Below are 23,449 nucleotides of genomic sequence, written 5' to 3'. Positions count from 1 at the left end.
GGTTTGTAATCTCCAAAGTAAAGATTCCAAAAAATACAAACATAGGAATAATGGCCTGGATTTTGCTGTTAGCAGCAAACAAATGGCACTTGTCATTCATTACCCTAACACTTGCCCACAGAATTTCTGCTGACTTTTACCATGTAACTTATGGTTATCAGATGGAGAAAGCAGCATGGCCCCCTCCACAGGGGATCTGGGACCTGTAGGAACAGGGAAAGATGCAGCATGTCCCTTCAACTAATCAATTTAAAGAATTCCTACAGAGATACACAGGGTGAAATTTTAGCCCATTCAAAAGCCAGCCACTAAAACCGAGTTAAATCAGACCTGCAGAGTCAAAACCAGGAAGTATTAGAATATTTAATTCAAAGTCAAATCATGTACAGAAAGCAAAATAAAGAGAGGGAAAGAAAATGGTATTAAGAAAGATGAGATAAAAGAGATAGACTATTTCTAAATCTAATTTTGATATATCTCCAACAATAATGAAATTCTGATAGAGTGAGACTCCACCTTTGCAAAAGTAAATTTTTAGGACCAGAGAGTGTGTTTGGCAGTCATTAGCGCACTGTTAAAAAACTCACTAGCACTTGAATGGACAAGTCCCAACTTTTTCTAATGTGTTTACTGGATAACTAGTGGGTAAATATTACAACTGCATACCCTTCATTTGTTTGAATGCTGAGTCTATCAAATAGTGTTACACCAAATCTTCTGGGAAACAGTGCCAATCAGACATCAGTTTTCTGATTTCTGAGTTCAAATCTGCATGTGCACATATTGGAAATTGCTGTCCAATTTACTCCTCAAAACTTTTGTCAGTTCAAGTCCCACTGTTAATATCTTGTCAATTGCATTGTTAATGTCATTATATTGTTAAGTTAAGAGAAACAGGTGATGGGTATTAATTGTCCATAGAACCATAGAACACTACAGCACAGAAAAACAGGTCATTCGGCCCTTCTAGTCTGTGCCGAAATATTATTCCGCTAGTCCCATTGACCTGCACCTAGTCCATAACCCTCCAGACCTCTCCCATCCATGTATCTATCTAATTTATTCTTAAAACTTAAGAGTGAGCCCACATTTACCACGTCAGATGGTAGCTCATTCCACACTCTCACCACTCTCTGAGTGAAGAAAGAAGTTCCCCCTAATGTTTTCCCCTTTCACCCTAAAGCCATGTCCTCTCGTGTTTATTTCTCCTAATCTAAGTGGAAAGAGCCTACTCGCATTTACTCTGTCTATACCCCTCACAATTTTGTAAACAAAATTGTCTTTGAGAACATATAAATAGGGGCTAGCTGGGATGCTGGGTTGAGTGGGAGGAGATCTGTGAGACTGAACAAGTCAATAAACTCTCTCAATAAAATAAAAGCTCTGTGCCTTGGCTTCAAATTCACCAACTGGCTTGGATCCTATTAACACCAACTCCAGAAATTTAGGCTGGAACTCCATTGCAGTACTAAGGGAATGCTGCACTGTCAGGGGTGCTGTCTCTCAGGTGAGATGTTAAATCAAGGCTAAGTCTGCTCTCCCAGGTGTGCAAAAAAGATTCTATGACACTATTTTGAAGAACAGCGGAGGAGTTATCCAGAGTGTACTGGCCAATATTTATCCCTCCTCAAGAAAACAGGTCATCTAGTGATATCACATTGTTGCTTGTGGAACCTTGCTACGTGCAAATTGGCTGCCTTGTTTCCTACATTATGACAGTGACTACACTTCAAAAATACTTCATTAGCTGCAAAGTGCTTTGGACATCATGAAGGTGTGATATAAATGCAAACCTTTCTTTTTCTTCTCTCCTCAATAACGATGAGCACTGATAGCCACACTATTATTCGTACTGAAAAATCCAGGGCACCGATATTATATGGTGAATTAAATAAATTGTATTTAAAGGGAGTTCCTATGAAATCTACAAATTACGAAGTTTTTCTCCAAGTTTCTATATTGTATAGAAATTGCCTTCTGTATGACCTGAGATTTTGGGTAAAGTGCAGCAGCCTTCAGCATAAAAATCTAATTTTAATCTTTTCTTCTTAGATACAATATACTAAAGTTTGCTGTAGTTTATTACTTTCACCTACAACAATCAACTATGTGACTGTGGGTGGCATCACATGCTGCAGCCGTAGCAGCAATCCAAATCATAGGCACTGGCCTAAAGATAAATAGCACCATGTTTGTGTGTAACTGGGAAAGTGCAGTGGAAAGAGAGGTTAAATAAAAAGTTCCATCTTAAATGTTTTAGATTGTGTGACCATGCTGCTTGAAGTATCCTCCATTTTTTTTTTGAAATGCCCTGTTATAGGAACATTTGCACCCACGATGCTTAACTTGAAATAAATAGTATTTTTCCTGGAACTGGATGAGAAAATTCCTTCCTTAAATGAACCTACCTTCCGGAAACCCTCTAACACCTCCTTCATCTTCTCATATCTCCTGAAGAGGTCTGCTAGGGATTTCTCTACAGAGTTCAGATCAGACAGAGCCTGATCCTTTTCCATTATTAGCTGCTGCACTGTGTGATGTGAGATGGACTTCTCTCTATGATCATCCTCTGTAGAGAAGAAAATCCAGATTACAAGTTATGTTAAGGGCCATATTCTAAAGTAGATCTCTATAAAATTTTAGTAACATACAGTGAGTGAGAAATATGCAGAATTTTGTTCACATCTTGCTACAGAAGACATTAATTTCACAATTCTAATGCATGAAACTGGAATGCTGGATGTTATAGACAAAAATGCAAGTGTCCTTCTCAGCATTATTTTCTAAAATATTCTTTAAATGCTCAATTTTCTAATAGAATGCCATATTACTCAAAATTACATTATTTAAAATAACAATGGTACAATCACCAGGAGGTGGAACTAAAGGAAAACAAGAGCATTAAATCATGAGGAAAAGGGCATATGCTGAAAACTTAACATCAACTAAATCACAGAAAGCAAATGGGCAGGGAATTACACAGTAGGCAGACATATCGCATGTCATCTTCAGTATGAAGAAGCCCAAGTCAACAGCTCCTATCAAGAAATACCTAGCTAAAAATTGGTCTGCACCATATTTTGGGCACCAAGTCATAATTTGCAAACTTCCCATCCCTGTTGAAGTGCTGGTAGCCAGCATGCAAATTTGGTACTATCACCTTATTTACCTGAACTCACATAGGGTTTAGCGCCCACCCAGACCGCTGGCTACCTCAGTGCTCAGCAAGGAACCAGCCAGCATGTGTTAATAGCTTGTGGTGCAGCTAACCTCTGTTCTTAAAGGCAGCCTGGCCCTCTTAAAGGGAAGCTGCACTGCATTTCCAAAGGCTGCTGCTGAATACTATTGGAACCAAGAAAAAGGTGACTTCAGGACAGAGAGAGGGTTCCAGGGTCACAGAGGCAGTGCTGGGGGCCTTGATGGTGGAGGTAGACAAGAGGAGAGACACCATGGCTTCACAGGTAGAGCTGGGAAGACTGGGGGGTGCTGGAGGCCCTCAAGTACCACTGGACAGGAGGAGAGATACCCTGGTTTCACAGGTAGTGAGAGGGTGGGTGGTGCAGGATGCCCTCAAGAGGATCAGCCTCATAAGAGATTGGGAGGAGGTAGATAGGGAACAAAGTAGATTGGTCATAAGGAACAAGCAGCAGTGGCACAAGAAGTCTAATAAACTCACTCAGGTGACCAAGGTCTTCACAACCCCTCCTATCCTTTATTCTTTCATGGTATGTGGGCATCGCTGGCAAGGCCAGCATTTGTTACCCATTCCTCGAACTGAGTGACTAGTTAGGCTATTTCAGAGGGCAGTTAAGAGTCAACCAGATTGCTGTGGGTCTAGAGTCACATGTAGGCCAGACCAGGTAAGGATGGCAGATTTCCTTCTGAACCACTTGGGCTTTTACGGCCATCGATGATAGTTTCATGCTCACAATTATTGAGGCTAGCTTTATATTCCAGATTTATTAATTGAATTTAAATTCCATCAGCTGCAGTGGGATTTGAACCTGTGCACCCAGACCATTAGCCTGAGCCTCTGGATTACTAGTCCAATGACATTACCACTATGCTACTGTCTCCCCTTATCCTCTGCAATACCAACCTCCCTGGCTGCTCAATGCACCACACCACCATCACTCAGCCATCAGCAGCCCCTGACAGTTAGGACTCGCATCTAAAATGCAAATACTCCACTTCACTCTCACACATCTACCAACGCTGCCAGGCTCACACCCACTTCTTGCTGCCTTCATATATCTCCAGCTATTCAGTTATGGCAGTCAAATCACCCCAACACACTTCTACACAATCAGTGACATTCTTTCCTCTCTCTTGCAGGACAAGGCGGCACACAACAGAAGAGAACAGCGGAACCAATGGGGGATAAGGACTCCTGCATCTCCAACACAGGAGATAGCTCTTGGCATTATGCACAAAAAACTACTGCAGATGCTGGAAATCCAAAACAAAAACAGAGTTACCTGGAAAAACTCAGCAGGTCTGGCAGCATCGGCGGAGAAGAAAAGAGTTGACGTTTCGAGTCCTCATGTTCTACAGTTCTGCTGAAGGGTCATGAGGACTCGAAACGTCAACTCTTTTCTTCTTGGCGTTATGCAGTTGGCTGAATTAGAGCCCAGGGCATCTGGCTTTGCTGAAAATACTGAGGATAATGGAATGTTCCTACCTTATGCCCCTTGTCAATTCCCAGCTCACACTCATCCTATCTGACAAAATGAACAAGCTGCTGATTGTGTAACTATGGACCTCTTATTTTCCATCCCATTTCCCCTTCCCGCACACCCACTTCTGATTTTCTGCTTTCAGACATTGGAGAACTGCTACCTACTCAACCAGCCCAACAGGAGGAGGAGAAGGAGCAACAGTACAGTACTGATGAAGAGGCCCCGACACTCATTGCCACCAGCTCAGATACTGGCATTGCATGTACCGTAGATAGTGGTATAAATTTGGAATCAGCACATGCTGAGTCACCTAGCATGAATGGACTGCAGCCACACCGGGTGGAAAGGATGGTGCATGTGCCAGCTCCCCTACAGCTGCAGAGGTCTCTGATGAGGACCTTGATGGAGCAGCATTCAGGAGAATGCTGTAGAGGATATGCACAGAAATGCTGGGTAAATTGGTTGTCCTGATAGAAGATTTACTACACTAATACCAGGAATGGATGAGTTGGGCTATGAGGAAAGGCTGGACAGGTTAGGCTTGTACCCAATGGAATTTAGAAGAATAAGAAGTGACTTAATTGAAACCTTTAAAATCCTGAGGGGTCTTGACAGGATGGATGTCGAGAGGATGTTTCCCCTTGTAGGAGAATCTAGAAGTAGGGGTCACTGTTTAAAAATAAGAGGTCGCTCATTTAAGACTGAGATGAGGAGAAATTTTTTCTCTTAGAGGGTTATGAGTCTTTGGAGCTCTCTTCCTCAAAAGGAGGCAGAAGCAGAGTCTTTGAATATTTTAAGGCAGAGCTAGATAGATTCTTGATTAACAAGGGGGTGAAAGGTTATCTGGGGTAGGCAGGAATGTGAGGTTGAGGTTACATTCAGATCAGCCATGATTGAACTATTGAATGGCGGAAAGGGCTCGAAGGGCCATGTGGCCTACTCCTGCTCCTAATTCGTATGTCCGTATGTAAACTTTCTGTCACTCTCAAGGAGCATGGAGGAACTGGCTCCAACTTGGCAGAGGGCATCACGCAGAGTTTACCCTCTCTGCAGCCCCTGCTCCATTTCCCTGTTGTCCTGCAGACCCAGAGGCACTGCAACTGCAGCCCCGATTGCAACCTTAGCGTGGACAGATCACCCAGATTTCTTTGCTACTTGTGAGGATGCGGTAATACTCCATGCCAAGTTTAGGAATGCACCACAATCCCTCCAAAAGCCCTCCAGAGTACTTTCAGAGACTTTGCAATAGCCAAAGTTGATCAAAATCACCTGATCTGCAATTTTGTTGCCTGGTCCTCTAAGTAACACTAGTGCTGGGCCCTCCTTGCAGTTGAACACTTGTTCTTTGGCAAGTGACATGCAAATTCATTAAATGGACCTGCGTAGTCCAAACTTGGAAATAGAGTGTTACATCAGCTGGTCAGACCATATCAGAAGTGGCTGAAAGCTCAGTGCACACCAGGAAAAGGGCAATCGGATTTTGTAGAGTCAGTTCCAGCAGCCCTACAGATCCAAATTTGGTGTCCACCACTTCTGATTGACAAGGCAACAAGTGCTATTCAATTGCAGACACAATTTCCTCTTGATAATCAACTCTAAACTATGTTTGGGTAAATAATAGACAAAAATAGCTAGAAGACTGACATCAGATACATCCTAAATGCATCTTATTCTAAGTTCCGTGTTTCAAAAACAAACCCCTACATCTGCCTGGTGACAGAATTTGGAAAACCTGCTCATCAGGCCCTTCGTCTTGAAACCAGTACAAACCAAAGCCATACAGCCCAACAATGAGCTTGACATAGGAACATAGGACTTATGAGCGGGCGTAGGCCATTCGGGAGTAGGCCATGCTGCATGACAGAGACCATCCTCCGCAACTGGGCAGAATATTACGCTCAGCGTGCGGTCATGCGCCCGACACACCCGAGCCTAAAATGATGCACAATGACGTTGGGCATACGTCCTGACATCATCGCGCATCATTTTACGCTCAACTCCAGCGCACACCCGCCAATAATTAAAAGGCCTATTAAGGCCATTAACAATCTAATTAAATTCAAATTTACGCTGCCCATCCAACCTAACGGTTAGCGGGCAGGTGAAAAGGCCAAGCAGCCTTTACATTTTTTAGGAAACCTCATCCACGAGCGGCATAAGGTTTTCTAAAGCAAATAAACATTAAATAAAAACTTTATTTTTGAATTAAAAACATGTCCCAGCTCATGTGACAGAGTAACATGAGGGGACATGTTTTATTAACTGTTTATCTCTTCATTATCTTTTTTACACAGCGCTTCAATCTCCCTCAGGCAACTCCGTACCTCAGGAAGATTGAAGCGCTTTCTTGTGCATGCGCGACCTGCGCGCTCAGCCCTCTCTCCCTCCTCCCCCTACCCGCACAGGCAGCGCTCAGCACTGCCGCTCGCGATCCACACAGGGTGGGTCTTAATTAGCCCACCCGCATGAAATCACAGTGTGGAGCCGATCGCGGGTGGCAGTCGGCTTCCTGACTGCGCCCGCCCACCCCCGCCAAGCACCGCCAGCAAGGGCTAAATCCTGCCCAGAAAGATGTGGTTAGATCAACTGCTCTTGACAAGACAACAAAGCAATGTCATAAAACTTTCCTGTATTCATGACTGCCAAAACCAAAACTGTTACTAAAGTTGCACCTCCACATTTCCATATTAAATAAAGGGTTCATGAACCATAGCAGAAAAAATCCTCACACGTTCATGCTTGCCTATAAAATCTCTGGACATTGTCTGGAACTCTGTCCTTTCTGTACAGAAGTGAAAATGAAGAGTTAATGTAAACTTGCTGAACTAGAATTTTTGGAACAGGAATCATAATCCCTTTATTATAGCAACTAGAGGCCAAATCAACCATTCAGCTGGCTCCTGCTCCTCAGTGTAAAAATTGCAATTTGTAGCCCTAACTTAATTACCTCTGTGGCATCTATATGGCAAAAGGGTTAAAGCAGGATCCTGCTGTTACTTTTCTGCTGGTATTAAAAGAGCTGCTGAAAGTAAATTAGTACTGGGCATCTTAAATGACCTTTCCACCTTAACCCAGAGGCACCAGGCCAATTGCAGCATCCCCAGCTGAGATCAGCTCATTCATCACAGATGGGATCAAATGCAGGACCTTCTTTGCCTGTATGGTTCAACGACCCACTGCCTTAACCAGTTGACCCAGTGGAAGAAATCATAATATATTTAAAAGCAAATCCTGCAACTTAGCTAAAAAACTTCTAATGGTTTTCCTGGCTCCAAACCCTCATTTCAGTTAACCCTGCAGTAAAACCACATTGCCACATGCAAAGGGAGAAACATTTGCATTGGATGACAGCCTGGTCCTTCACCAGTCTTTCCCATGCACTGCCATATAAAAAAAAATCTTGCCATTTAAATTAAGCATCTTACCACAAAGTTGAACATTTTGAATAATAGAACTAGATTTCAGAGTGTCATTGACCTGAAAGGTTAACCCTGTTTCCCTCCACAGATGCTACCTGATCAGCTGAGTTGTTCCAGCAGTTTATATTTTTATTTCAGATTTCCAACATCCACAATATTTTCCTTTTGATTTCAAAGCAATTGGGTATTCTAAAAGCTCTATTTGATTATGGGAAACCTGTGAATTGTTCATGGACACCAAACTATCCAATTATCCAAAATCTTTGCACTCCCAGCAATCACCAAGGTCAAAATTATGAAACATCCATTTTTATCAAAGCTGCAATGAGCTGCGACATGTCAATATTCCATCTAATATACAAAAGAGAAAAAACAATCACAGCACACAGCTTGAAGTCTCTTAATACAGCATGAAACCATCTGGTGGCTGCACAACAGCGATTATTTCATTCATAGACTCCTAAATCAAATTTTCAAACATGAGATACTACTTTAGTGTCTGCTCCCCTAGTTTATTAAGAAATTTAAAAATAAAATGGAGCTTCACATTAATATTAATAATTTGTACATGATTTCACAAATTGTGTTCTTAGTACGTGTCTTTGTAAGACCGAGGTAAATAACACAATTCAAAATACAGGTTGTTGTAACTTTTCTAGTTTATAATCAATCTTCTCAATGGGTGGTCTGTCTATAGTTTCAGAGGGGATTTGAAAATATGGTGTGGACAGTTTTTTTTAGCTTTATTAGCTAAATCCTTTGTAAAGGAAGTTTATAGTACCAGGTTATGAAACCTGAAATAAACGCTTAAAGGGCAAACAAATTTATGCCCTTATAGATTCACATGATGAGCACGTAGCATTGTACATTAAAAATAAAATGGTTAGCAGGCAGCCGCAACAACTTTCTAATTTCTGCGCTTTGAATTTTTTTCCTGTGGAATCCTGACCGCAAGGCCTGAAAATAGAAAAGGGACAACAAGGAGAATAGGGCCGATATAATGACAAAAAAATTTTTAAAAATTAAGGTCTGGGTTCCCATTCCTGATTTTCTCCAGTGAATATGCTGAAATTGTTCATGTGGTTATTTTGGGTTAGAACAAAATGGATGCAAAATTTGGATCTGCTGGAGTCAGAGCTGTGAAACCCAGAGCTGCTGAAAATGGTGGGCTCACCACTTCCAGCCACTTCTGGCACAAGTCACACAGCAACCCAGGCTTGAATTACGAGCACAAACATGCTGTGCTTGTGCCAGAAGCATGCAGAATGGAGAGCTCAAGCCATCAAACAGTCTCTCAGGCTGATTTGACACATGTTCTGCCATTTTGGACCAAGCGGGTCCAGTTAACAGCTTTTCATAATCACTCCCAGTTGAGCATGCTTTCAGTGACAGAAGGGACCTCCTCCCCCATCTCACGAATGTTATTTAAAGGCCAGCCACTCAATTTGTAAGTAAGGTGCTTTTGTCTCTTTTGAATCTTGGAGTAGATTTGGTGATTTGTTGGATTTTGAAGCACCTTGACAAGGGGGTGGTCATGGAGTTTTCTGCCTTGTCAGTAGAGAGCCTGTTAGAATTCTGGGCCTTAAAGTTTCAGTCTCCCTTGGGCTTTGGTATAACAGGAACATGGAGCACGTACATCAGAGAGGGGAAACTGTGTGCAGAGGAACAGGGAGGAAGGTTCTCAACAGAAGGCTCTATACCCATCAAGAGTCTTCCAGCAATGTTTGACTGCCTACGATTCACTAAGGGGGTAGTCACTGAACTGTGCAACCACATTCAACAGAGTCTACAGCCACACAGCAGGACAAGGCAAGGTCACTGTCGCCTTCAATTTCTACACTTGCAAATCTTTCCATGTGAGAACAGACAACATGGCCAACCTTTCACATTTTTCCGTCCATCAATGCATCAGGGAGGTGACAGAGGCCTAGTACAGAAGGAGAGAGACATTTCATTGCCTTCTCTATTACAAGGGAGAAGCAAGAGAGGTGGAACATGGCTTTGCCAGGATGCGGCATTCCCAATGGTGCAAGGAGCCATCGATTGCATATATGTGGCTCTCTGGGCCCCACATGTAAATGGGGAGTTGTACCAAAATCAGAAGGGTTAGCACTCCAAAGTGCAGTTGCTCCGCGACCATACACAGAACATCATGTTGGTGAATACCTGCTCTCCTGGCAGCAGCCACAACGCGTTCATCCTGAAGGAGTCAGCTATCGTTAGGACACTAAAACAAGCTGGCTGCTTGATGACAAGGGACAGCCACTGTTCATCTGACTCATGACTCACATTGTCCACTCGGCCATATGAGGACAGCACATCTTTAATGAGGGTCATGCAGCCTCAAGTAACATCACACTTTCCACAAGATTACGCAGCAGTGAGGTTTGAATCTGCAGGAGGAACAAGGTGCAAAGCTGAGTCTCCTCAGACAACTCTGAGGAGGAGAAGAAGGAGGAGGAGGAATGTGATGTGGCTAAGTGATGGACACTGATGCGTGGGATGCTTTCAATATTGTAAAGTTTACTTGGGTTCCAGGAGTCCACCCATCTGGCAGCCACATGCAAAAGCCACATCTCTCCCCTTTCTTTTATTCATTCATAGGATGTGGGCATCACTGGCCAGGCCAGCATTTATTGCCCATCCTTTAATGCCCTTGAGAAGCTGGTGATGAGCTGCCTTCTTCAACCGCTGCAGTCCATGTGCTGAAGGTATACCCGCAGTGCTGTTAGACAGGGAGTCCCAGGATTTTGACCCAGCAACGGTAAAGGAACAGCGATATATTTTCGAGTCAGGATGGTGAGTGGCTTGGTGCGGAACTTCCAGGTGATGATGTTCCTGTCTATCTGTTGCTCTTGTTCTTCTAGATGGTAATGGTCGTGGGTTTGGAATGTGCTGTCTAAGGAGCCTTGGTGGGTGAGTTCTTGCACTGTATCTTGTAGATGGTACACACTGCTGCCACTGTGCGTCAGTGGTGGAGACAGTGAATGAGTGAATGTTTGGGATGAGGTGCCAATCAAGTGGGCTGCTTTGACCTGGATGGTGTTAAGCTTCTTGAGGGTTGTTGGAGCTGCACTCAACCAGGCAAGTGGAGATTATTCCATCACACTCCTGACTTGTGTGTTGTAGATTGTGGACAGGCTTTGGGGAGTCAGGAGGTGAGTTACTCGCCGCATGATTCCTATAGTGTAGCCACAGTATTTATATGGCTAGTCTAGTTCAGTTTCTGGTCAATGGTAACCACCAGGACATTGATAGTGGGGGATTCAGTGATGATAATGCCATTGATTGTCAAGGGCAGATGATTAGATTCTCTCTTGTTGGAGATGGTCATTGCCTGGCACTTGTGTGGCGTGAATGTTACTTGCCACTTGTCAGCCCAAACCTGGATTTTGTCCGGGTCTTGCTGCATTTGGACATGGACTGCTTCAGTATCTGAGGAGTCACAAATAATAAGGAACATTGTGCAATCATCAGTGAACATCCACACTTCTGACCTTATGATGGAAGGAAGGTCATCAATGAAGCAGCTGAAGATGGCTGAGCCTACAGCACTACCCTGAGGAACTTCTGCAGTGATGCCCTGGGACTGAGATGATTGACATCCAACAATCACAACCATCTTCCTTCCAACCCCACCCTTGCTCTTCCTAGCACTTGCACATGGTGTAACCTGTGGCTTCTGCAGAGGCAGAGGCAGAGGCAGGCTGCTCAGATCCCTGCTCCAACTCCTGAGATATTCTTGGCCAATGTTCTCAGAGTTTTGGACCCCCTGAGGGCCCCGCCAAAGACTGCACCACCAGTACCCTGTGCAGCGGCCAACAGGACATGAGACAGCCTGTGGGTTATTGACTGAGGCACAGGGAGTCATCATGTAAGAAGTTAAAATATTTTGAGCTGTGTCTTCATTCTATGTCCCCACTACCATCCCTCTCACTTCACGCTAGCAATGAGCTGGAGGGTATTTTGTTGCAGGTCATTGTGAAGGTAAATGGCCAAAGCTAGGGTTTTATAAACCTTATTGAAGATGGCATTTGTAACCTGCAAGCCATTGGCGATGGCCTGCATGCACTCACTTGATTGCTGCCTCTGACGTTCCTTGCAGGTGGCTAGTCTATCAATGGACGAAGCCATCACCACAAAGACCAGCAACATCTGTTACTCATGATTGAGATGGAATCCTCCAATCTCACTGTAAGTGTACGTGGTGTGGCTGGCCAGCACATTCGTTGATGTTGCTCTTGAAGTAGCCTCTATGTCAATGGTCTCTAAGGATCAGGATCTGCATCCAGTTGAACAGAGCCTGGAACATCCTGCAGTCTCTGACATGGACTCTCCACTGCAACTCCTGTCTCCACCATCCTTCCTGCTAACTTGTGATGTGTGAGTCACAGGTGGGAACCAGCATGGCCAACCACTGCGGGGAAAAATCAGGGAAACTTAGAACATGGATGAAAACTGGTAGGGGCAGGGTTTAGTGTGCTGAGTTGTGTGAGTGGTAGAGGGAAGAGATGTGGAGGGGAAGGAAGAGATGTTGAGGAAGGAAGAGATGTGGAGCGGGCGAAGGGATGTAGAAGGAGGGGAAGAGATGTGGAAGGGGAGAAGAGATGTGGAGGGGGAGAAGAGATGTGGAAGGGGAGAAGAGATGTGGAAGCGGGGGAAGAGATGTGGAAGGGGAGGATGAGATATGGAAGGGGGCGAAGAGATGTGGAGGGGGGGGAAGAGATGTGGAAGGAGGTGAAGAGATGTGGAAGAGGAGAAGAGTTGTTGGAGGGGCAGCAACGTGGGTGGGGGAAGAGATGGGGGGAGGAAAGACATGTGGGGGAAGAGATGTGGAAGGGGAGAAGAGATGTGGGTGGGCGGCAAAAAGCCATGGGGGGACAGTGGTGCGAAGGGACGTTGGGGGGAGGGAGATGTGGGAGAGGGAAGAGAAATGGGGGAGCATCCAGGACTTACAACTTAACTTATGGATGCTCCCGTCTCTGGATATCTCACAGCCCACTTGCAGTCCCACTCCAGGCACTCCTCCTCCCCGCAGTGACCAATAGCCACAATGTGCATGCTCGAAGATAAACCAAAGAAGTGGAGACTTCCAGCTTCCCTGGTTACACAGGAGAAAAGACATAACAGGGAGAGGATTTATGGGATACGTAAAAATAAGGGACATTTGTGTAAACCACAGGACAGTTTGTCACCCTGGTGAGAATCCAACTCTCTGCCTTACTGGTCACACTCAAGTGTGAGTATCTGAGCTGGGCCACAGTCTGCAGGTTATGGAACACCCTGAGACTGACTGACCTGCTCATCAGCTTCCTGCATTACCTCCTGCAGGATGCTTGAGGGCACTGCAAGAGACTAAAGACATGAATTAAAACTGTAAAGATAAGAATGTTTTAAGTAATCATTTATGTGACCATATTTCACACTGCTGACATCAAGCAAACATGAGCATGTGTTGAATGTCATGTGGCTGTGTGATAGTTCATTCTGCCACCAACCCCCCAGCACCCCTGATGACCCTCCTGACATCTCCCCAACTACCCTCCTGACATCCCCCTCAATTACCCTCCTGACCCCCAACTATCACCCGACCATCACTCAACTACCGTCCCAACTACCCTCCCCACCCCCGACTACCTGATTAACCCCCAACTACCCTCCCAACCCCCTGACTAACCCCCACCCCTCTGACTACACCTCTTGTGAAGCAACCAAAAGCCCCCCCAACCATACCATCCCCAACTAACTGACCCCTCATCCCCCTGACTAACCTCCCAACCACCCCACCCCCTACAACTATCCTCCCGACCGCACCCCCCAACCCAAGCACTCAACCCCTTCCTGACCACCATAACCCCTCACCCACTTACCTTCACACTTAGTTCCTCCATGGCTCCTCAAAGTGGCTGAGCCCTTTAAAAACATACCTGGTTTACAGTAGCTAGTGCTATAAAAAGGGGGGGGCGTGGCTTCACTTCCCCTGATGCTGCTGCCCTGCACTGGGAGGACTCTGGAGCTGCACCGCTGCACATTTCTCATCAGGCCTGGGTGGGAAGGCTGGGCGAGAAATGTGCAGCTCCAGGCCTGGGTAAGTAAAAACGAGCGGAGCGGCAAATCTGACAGTGATTGCCCCACCACGGAGGTTCTGGGCTGAGAAGGCAGATGAACAGATTGGGATATGTGGAAGTGCGTGGACAGAGAGGGATGGGTGTACCTGAAAGGTAGGTTGGTGTGAGGAATTCTGCGCTGGAGTAGGTTTGAGAAGGCAGAGTGAGTGGTTGGAGTGATACACACATGAAGATGTAGTTGAAAGCAAAAAACTGCGGATGCTGGAAATCCAAAACAAACATAAAAATACCTGGAAAAACTCAGCAGGTCTGGCAGCATCTGCGGATCTCCGCAGATGCTGCAGACCTGCTGAGTTTTTCCAGGTATTTTTATTTTTGTGTTGAAGATGTAGTTGAATGTGCAATTTTTCTAATCTTTCCAGCCCTGCTGAGTTAACAAAACCACTTTTGACATTGAGGAGGGTAGCTGCCTCCACCACTATCTCCAGCCACACTTTCTTGATTTCACTGACAGGCTTCTTTCTCCCGTCAGTAGGGAACATGCCCATAGCCCTCAAACGTCACATCCCAGGAGGTATCGCTAAAATGAGGAGCGACCTTTGAGCACGTGCATTCCATTCTGTCACTTCCTTATGTCCTGCTCCCAAGCTCCAGAATCCATCAAATTTGAAATGTCCTTTCCAATAGTGAAGTTGAAATCAACTCATGTGAGTTGTCATCACGTCAGCGGAGCCTATGGGACGGGAAACCCGAAATAAGAACATTAATTCAGCGGCTGGCTGAAAACGTCACTGCCTGATGCACTGCACTTTCTTCCGGGTTTCCTGTGCACTACCAGGCGCCTTGCCCCATTCTCAGTGCATCAGCAAATTAAAATGCAGCTTGATATCTTCAGGGGAGGTAGAATTAAAAGTAGCACAAAGAAAACAAAAATGTAGATGTATAATTTGAAGAAAGTTAACCAAGAAAATAGAAGAGCAGGAAAATATCAGCACCGATAAAAGGAGAGAAAAAGAGAGATACGAGAGAAAGAACAAAAGGAGAAAAGCTTGGTTAAGGATCGTACATTAAACTGAACTGGTTAGGCAGTTAACTGAAGGGAATTAAGGAAACAGGAAGGGGAAAAATACCAGAGGCTTCCAAGCAAATTTTCCACAAGAATAGGATATTTTTTAAAAATAGGCACTAAGAAAGGAAGTAGTGCCTTGAATAGATAGACAAACTGCTTCCTCCACTTCAAACAAAACAAGGGAATGGCTCAGTCAATTAATAATACCTAGCATTTCACTATTCGTAGCTTGTAATCTGGGCAGTAAGTCTACTCAGACAAACAAACAACAACCAACAATGTGATGAGTTCACCGTCCCCCATGACAAGTATTTTCAAATACTGTGTTTTGTTCCAGTCGCCATCAATGTATTCAACAGAGGTTATATTTGTCACACCCTATTAATTGCTCCCAACAATGTTGCACAGGAAGTAAAAAATTACATCCTGCAAAAAGAAAACTGTACGAGCATAGTTGTACTTCCTCTCCAAACATGAAGGTGGAAGTAGGCAAAATTGGCAGAGGCCATTTGTTTAATTGTGTGGAATTCCAGATGGATTTTGTTAAATATCTTGGGCTTTGAATTGTTTAGTACCACAGAATTTATGTCGGAGGTAAGTCCAGTGTTCTGGATTTTGAAAATTTATGTCCCCAAAGCAGAATTAATATGCAAGCCCTATTTTAATTAGATAGGGCTTGCATATCAATTCTGCTTTGGGGACATAAATTTTCAAAATCCAGAACACTGGACTTACCTCCGACATAAATTCTTTACTTAGGAAATTGTAGGTTTACACTAAAATAGTATGAAGTATTATATGCAGAATGAAGGGAATGAAATGGTAGTGTTGAACATTGGCTCCAATGTACTGTACCTGTGATAGTATGCAGGCTCCCCACAGCCTGATTTATTGATCTCAACTATGCTGCAACAGGGAAGCAGCAAGTTAGGGGCATTTGCCACAAGTGGAGGGAAAAAAATCAGCGCTGGTCTCGCAAACCTACTCATAACCAGTTATAAAGTGGAAACTCACCTGTTCACCATCTTGGTGTGGGAAATCCATTGACGGGGAATAAAAGAGGAAAGTAAAAAAAAAAAGGACAAAAAAAATCAATCTGCTTTTTGCAAGATCATGTCACACTGGTCACAAAGTTGGTTAATGGTATGATGGGACAGATTGAGGCAGATGAGTGGCATTGTGAAATGCAACAAACTTTTGCAGTAATACAGGTAGAGCAGAATTATGCCTCAAAACAGTACAACACAAAATCAAAACAAAAAAGCCCTGAAAATTATTCAATCACATTAATATGAAAATACATTGGCATAATTACGTACTAAACTTCTAAGTCACAAACTTTCTGTGCCAGTAAATTTGTAGGAAGGGTTTCTGTTTCCCACCTTACTAAACAAAAATCTGAGTAAATCATTCCATTGGACAAGTTACTGCACCTCCCAATAACATTTGCTGTCCTTTGGACCTTTACTGACACTCTTCATGATTTAAGTTTGTAGGACACATGACGATAACTTTATCAAGCCCTTTGTTATCTTTCAAAAGATTTCTTTGAGAAGAATCATATGAAGTAAAGAACTCAAGGTATCTTTTTCCATTTGCTAATTTTAGCTAAGTACATGCAAATGTAAAATATACGCCCAAGAAGTGAATTTGGACAAAAATGAAGCAACAAATAAGCCAACAATTTATATTGTATAAAATTACAGATAATAGACCTAATAAGAAAATTAACTGTCCTATAATATGGAATATGGAAAGACAGTACAGTATTCTATAAATGGCATGATTTTGAAAAGTATAGATGAGCAGAAAGACCTTGGAGTCATATACTCAAATCCTTAGAGGTGGCAGAACAAGTTGATAAGGTGGTTATAAAAGCAATGGGTTATTTGAGTTTATATAAAGAGGAATAGAATATAAAAACAAAATGTAATTACTAGTTATGCCTCAGCTGGGGTAAGGCGGAAAGTTCTGGGCACCACAATTCAATAAAGATGTAAATACCTGAGAAACAGTATGTAGGAAGTTTACCACAGTGTTACCAGTGATGAAGGACTTTAGTTATGAAGGGAGGTTGGAAAAATTAGGACATTTCCCCTTGGATAGGGAAGGTTAAGAGGTGATCCAATAGAGACTTTCCAGATGATAAGAGGTTTTGATAAAGTAGATAGAGAAAATTACTCCCTTTAGAAAATAAGTCAATAACTAGAGCTCACAGATTCAAAATTATTGGGAAACATTCAGAGGGAAGGTGAGGCGAATTTTTTTTTCACTCATGGAGTTTTCAGGGTCTGGAACATTCTATGTGAAAATGTGGTGAAAGCTGATTCCATAAATAATTTTAAAAGAGAGTTGGACAGGTCCTTGTGGAACCCACAGAGTTATGGACGAAAAGTGGGAAGTGGGATTAGGAATGACTACACTTTCAAGCAGTCAGCACAGGCACAATAGGCCGAATGGCCTCCTTCTGTGCTTTAACTTTTTTTTTATGATTCAAAAACAGTAAAAATAGATGTTAAAAAGATTAGCAGTAGCATAGTGATTTGCTAAAACAAATGAGCAGATGTTTTGATACAATGAATTATAATGAACCTAATAATTTGCACTTGGGAAAAACAGCAATTGAATTAGAAACAAACAGCTGCATTTCTAGCAGTATTGGCTGCAATTATGTCTTAAACAGGCATTCACCATTGAGAGAAACATGCCCCACATGTTCATATTCACAAAAGGAAGCAATAGTTGCAGAAGGAAAATGAAGCCCCCTCAAATCTGCATGGAGTAGGTGATGAAAGTGTCCAAAAGCATTACTTACCAGGTTTGCCTTATTTGCATTGTGAGCAAATGACCAGAAGCAAAGTGATAGCATAATGGAAAAAGGCAACTAGTTAGCTAAGCAGAAAAAAAAACACTCAAAGCCTGTTAGAAATGATCAGAAAAATCACTCTCTGACAAGTCTTATTTTTGTACTTAAAATTTTGAAAAAACAACTATTGCAAAAGTGGGAGGAGAGTGCAAGAGAAACTAAAGCAGATTTTTGAAAAAGCAAATAAGAAACAGTAATAGCATTACATAGCAGTGAAGGGAGACTAAAACCCTTGAAATGGTCGAGAAATTAAATAAATTTCAATTTTTTTTAAGAATTCAGTAGATTGTATTGAATACAAGTTACAAAGTCAAGAACAATCATGATAATTAAAGAGTGAGTTTATCGATTTATTGTGATTTATTAGAATTTGATTCTGCTAAAAGCTTGGGAAAACTCATGCTCTATGGCAGCAGCTTTTGGGAGCTATTTCAGTCCACAAAAGGCACAAATGGCTACAGCTTTATCCTCCTTTTGCTGTTCCCTCTTTCTTCTGTCCCCTAAAAGAAGGAACTCAATCAAAAGCTAACTGCTTATTGAAAACCTTCTCATTTTTACACCTACAATATGTTAAAAGGTCCAATGCTTCCACTTTCTGACACCCTTAGCCCTCCTATATCACTGCTTACATGTTCATTTAAGCTGTTTTAAGCAGCAAAAGTATACTTGCTATTATTTAGTCCTCCAGGCACTAGGTGCCACCCTGTTACTGTGTCTTTACTGAGATTCCACAATTCCTGTGTGCAGCCCTGGCTCAGATGCCTCTGTATACTTGCAGCTTGAAACTTTAGGCACTTCCCTCCTCAGCAGTGACACAGAACATTGTGCCAGGTGCCTTATCCCCTTCCACACTGAACACCCATCTCAAATGAAGAAAAGAAAATTGAAGCATAAAAGAGTTGAGAGTTCAAAAAGAAGAAAAAGGAGAGATGAGTGCTGAGAGGGACTAGCAGAAGAGAAAAGTAACTGAAAAAGAGGGCAAGAAAAGTGTGAGAAACAGAAGCATGCGTAGGAAGAGATTACAAGATGAGACACAGGATGGCACAACATGAGATAAAGGAGAGAGATAGGACAGGAGAGAGACAAAGAGGAAAAAATGAAGATGGAGAGAAAGATAAAGGAGAAAGAAAAATGAGTGAGAAAGGAAGGGAAAAGGGACAGCAAGTAGAAGGGGTGAGAAAGAAAAGGAGAGAGAAAGAAATTTAAAAAGATGACAGGCAAACTCACTGTGAGGAGTGCCATATTAGAACCACTAAAACAAAGTGAGAAGGTTGAAGAGCGAGACCTCAAACCTGGTATCCATGGCACAGAAAGGAGAATATTCTGGTCCTCATAACTAACTGCAAGTGACCTCTAGATAAATTTGTTGCAATAATACTCTAATCACTAATACTCCAGCGTGAACATCACTAATAAATGACAAAGAACATCAATAGTTGTCAGCAGTGACAGCCAAGGTCAATTAGAAAAAAACCTTCAGCTCACATGAAATTAAAGCCAAATTATAAAAACCTGTATGGACGTAAGGACAATTTCAGATCATGACCCAATTCAGGGAATTATGGCAATAGCTTTATCATCTATAGATGGCTTTAACAATATAAGTATCCATTAACATGTTGACCTGTTACAATTTTTTTGTAAAATATTGGCTATGTCACAGAAATGATGCAATATATATATCTATGTATTTGAACATGCCTTGGATAGGAGCAGAATACAAAGCAGATTAATGGAAAGGGAGTGAGTTTTCATGCTTGGAGATTAACCTTTCATGGTAGAAACTACAAAAGTTGAAAGCTTTCTTACGTCTACCCAGATGCAAAGTTAGAACTTCTCATTTTCGATGTTGACTAAGCTGCTTTCTCTCTTAATTTACTCTGTTCACATGTCTAACAATATAAGAAACAAGTTTTACCTATCATTTGAGCAATGGTCTTCTCATACTCTGCAACAATCCGCCTGTAGACAAGAAAAGAGGAGTGTGTGCACAGACATGCCAATGTTACAATGATTGATGTACAATACACCTTTTAGTATGGTTTAGCACCATTTTAAAAGTTTCCAAATCAAACATTTACAGAGATGTGGGAGGTCATTCTGAAAGAACCTCTGTCATGATACTATTAAATACTGAGCAACAAAATTGTTCTTAATGGAATTTTATTAAAAAATTAGGGTGAAATTCAAATCCGGTAGCAATTTTTTGATCTTCTTCGGAGTGAGCAGGCTCAGAATTTTAATAAACTCTATAGGCTATTTGACAAGTTTGAGCAACACATGTTGCCTGAAAGGTGATTTCATGACAAGTAAATGGAGTTAATGGTTCATGGATAATTATCAGGACAGAGAAGAACTCCAAAGTGCCACCACAAACCAAATCCTTGTTATATTCCTTTTTTTCTGGTGCAGCCTTTATGGGCCTGCATTGTTGGCAAATGGCAGTCCCATGTAGGCCACCTCAGATGTAAATTGCCCTGCCTCTGTTCATTTATCTGCAACTCCTCCTCTGCTTCAAGCTTCCTAAGCAAGAGGAATGCATATCCTCACATTGTAGGGTGCTTTAAAGGTGTTTGAGCTCTCTGAAATGCTGATGTAAAAACAAACTAAACCTTTTTAATTGAAAATGCCAAGAAATGTCAAAGACAATTTCACAAAATGCAGAAAAAAGGAGCCAAAGTAGTAAAAACTGCAAGAAGGGTCAACATCCAGCTATATTTTAAAAACTCACTACCACCACCACAAACAATTTTTTCAAAGCTCCCATTTTATGCGAGTGAAGATGATAGTGCATTTCCCACATAATTCTAGGGAATATGTATGGTGGTAAGTTTTATGTTAATTTGACTTTTTTTTAAAAACACCCTTAATAAAATTATCACTAGCCAATAAGCAAGAGTCTCCTACAATATAGCGCAGAACAAAGCTTTGCTGATAATGCAGAGAGGAAGCCTATACTACCCCCTTTCCCTACATTGTGCTTGGCAGTACTGCCAATGGGATGCATCATTTCAAAAATAATTGGAGATCAAGAAAAGTTCATTTAAGGTACTTAGAAGGAAAATATTGACTAAAGGCAGCCCAGGAAAAGGTAGTATTTCAAAGGGTGCATATCCAAGGTGAAAATGATCCTGGTTCCCCCCCTAATTTGCCAGTTACAAATTTTCTCAATATGCACAAATATGGACACTGGAAACAGATGCTTTCGAATTTGGAAGGGAAATCACTCTTTAAAGAACTGCCAGCAAAATGATCTAACTTGATGTTCTTAACCATGTAACAGTTGGTTTTAACTCCAGGTTGAAAGTAGTGAGTGGCCAGTCCTTTCAAGAGTGGCAGCAGGAAGATCTTGCCGAATTCCATGACATGCCACAAGATGGCTTCATGGAGTTTAATGTCACGAGAATGACTTTTTTCCCAAGATGGAGGGATGCACGATGCTTTTCATCTCAGCTTCGAAGTATATATCCACCTCAGAGCTCTGCTTCTTGCTTATCATTTTCTCCTGTCGCTGAGTTTCATTACAAACAGCCACCAGAGAAGGTGATAAACATACAGGAGAATTTAAAAAAGTGGGAGCTATCTGAGATTCAGGGTAGCCATCTCTTCCATTGCATTGGCTGTTGGCAATCTGTAGTGCTTTGTTACTTTATGGAATGATTGGGGAGGGATATAAATATGTGGTTGTGGAATGTGTTAATTCAAACTTTAAATTACAAACATAAATCTAAACTAGAATGGCTGCATTTTGTCCAACTCTAAGTAAAGGTTTGTGCCGCTGAAAGCATTAAACATCTGACATTGTCAAAGCTTTTTGGATTTTCTCTAGACGTCCTATATGAAACAAAAATTCTCTACTAAAAAGTCTGAATTGCAGTTTACAATGTACACTTTGTGGTTGCTGCAAGATATTCTCCAGTTCTTTGTTCAGAACAATATGAAGCACTGACTAAATTGCCTTTTTACCAAAATTGCATTGCTTTTTCAATTAACCTGTGTTAGTCCACTTAAATTTTAGATTGACTAACAATGGTTTTATATAGTTTGAGATAAGGGCTTTATCGTATTAATCACATTTACAATGAAGGATGTGATCTAATTCTTCTCTGGAAGGTATTATTTATTCAACCTCATCTCAATTTCATTGAGAATCCCTCACTTGTGAACCTGAACAATTAGAAAGCGGGACTACAATTGACTAAAACATTGGTCAACTGAAGTAAATAATTGTTTGGATTTTTACCAGATTTGCCAGTATATCTTCCTGAAAGGTAACAGTAATGTCATCACAGTACAACACATCCTAAAAGCTCTTTGAGCTTCACATTATTATAAGAATCCACCAGGTCCTGTTAGTAATGCACATAACAGTATCAGTTTAATCCCTCAATTATGCCATAGTTTTATATAAACAGGACCACTACTTATAAAAATAGTGTTCTACTCTCAATAAAAATTCACTGTTGTTAACAAATTGTATCATAATCCTAGTTCAGTAAAGTAAAATATCTCCTCTTGCCAACATGTTAGGCAGAGGCACAGTGAAACCTGGTGCCTATGAAGGCCTATGAAGGTAAAAGGCATAACCCAATCAGTAAATTTGCTCCAGCTGCATACTTGAAATTTATAGAATTATTTGAAGCCTTTAAGTATACTATAATCTGGTTAACATGCCTAACCATGTTTGTCTACAGAAGATCCTCAATTTAATTCTCTACATATTCCCTTTCACAGTCAACTTTACAGAGCTAGCATCAGATTCATAGATCTACATCAACCTACCTCATCTCAACAACCTCTTGCCTACTTTCATCATATTTCCTCTTCCAGTCTGCCGCTTCTCTTTCCTGAGCAACAATCTGGATCAATGACAAAAACATACATAACTGAGGAGCCATATGAGAAAAGATTCAGATCATGCTTAAGTTAAAATGAAAGTTGAGATTATAGCAGAAATGCATTGAAACAAGGTAAGGAGGGACAAAAAAAACAAAAAAAAACTTCAAGCAAAGCTAAGGTAAAAAAAAGTAACTTTGGAAATGATTCAGATTTTCTTTTATAAATTTGTTAAAAATATAAAACAGCTCTTCATTAAAAAAGCTATTTAAAACTAAACTTATCCAGCATACATATACAGAAAGGCACACACACACTTTCTCACAGAAGACTACTTCAAGGTGAATGAGCTACCTCCTCCCGAGCTGTTCTGAGAGCAGAATCCAAATCTCTTTGGTTGTAGTGATGTCCATCTGCTTGAGTGTCATCAATCTCACTGTCACCAGTTCTAGAGTACAGTGCACCCTTTGTGATGGGAGTGTCCATTGATGGTGTACTGTCTCTCTGCTGCA

At 41.9% G+C, this 23,449-nt stretch overlaps 1 protein-coding gene across 1 annotated transcript in view; it reads right to left on the bottom strand.

Moving 5' to 3' along the window:
* Window positions 1-23,449, bottom strand: part of LOC144694412 (uncharacterized) — a 296,780-nt gene that overhangs the window by 5,316 nt on the left and 268,015 nt on the right. The window contains exons 27-30 of the mRNA XM_078564775.1: window positions 23,292-23,444; window positions 22,884-22,960; window positions 20,020-20,063; window positions 2,409-2,569 (exon numbers count right to left, since the gene is read on the bottom strand). Coding sequence (XP_078420901.1) covers window positions 2,409-2,569; window positions 20,020-20,063; window positions 22,884-22,960; window positions 23,292-23,444 — 435 coding nt within the window. The remainder of the gene's footprint in view (window positions 1-2,408; window positions 2,570-20,019; window positions 20,064-22,883; window positions 22,961-23,291; window positions 23,445-23,449) is intronic.

The sequence above is a fragment of the Cetorhinus maximus genome, chromosome 20, assembly GCF_964194155.1.
Source record: "Cetorhinus maximus chromosome 20, sCetMax3.hap1.1, whole genome shotgun sequence".
NCBI classification, from domain to species: Eukaryota; Metazoa; Chordata; class Chondrichthyes; order Lamniformes; family Cetorhinidae; genus Cetorhinus; species Cetorhinus maximus.
This window is presented reverse-complemented; position numbering and strand designations above follow the sequence as displayed.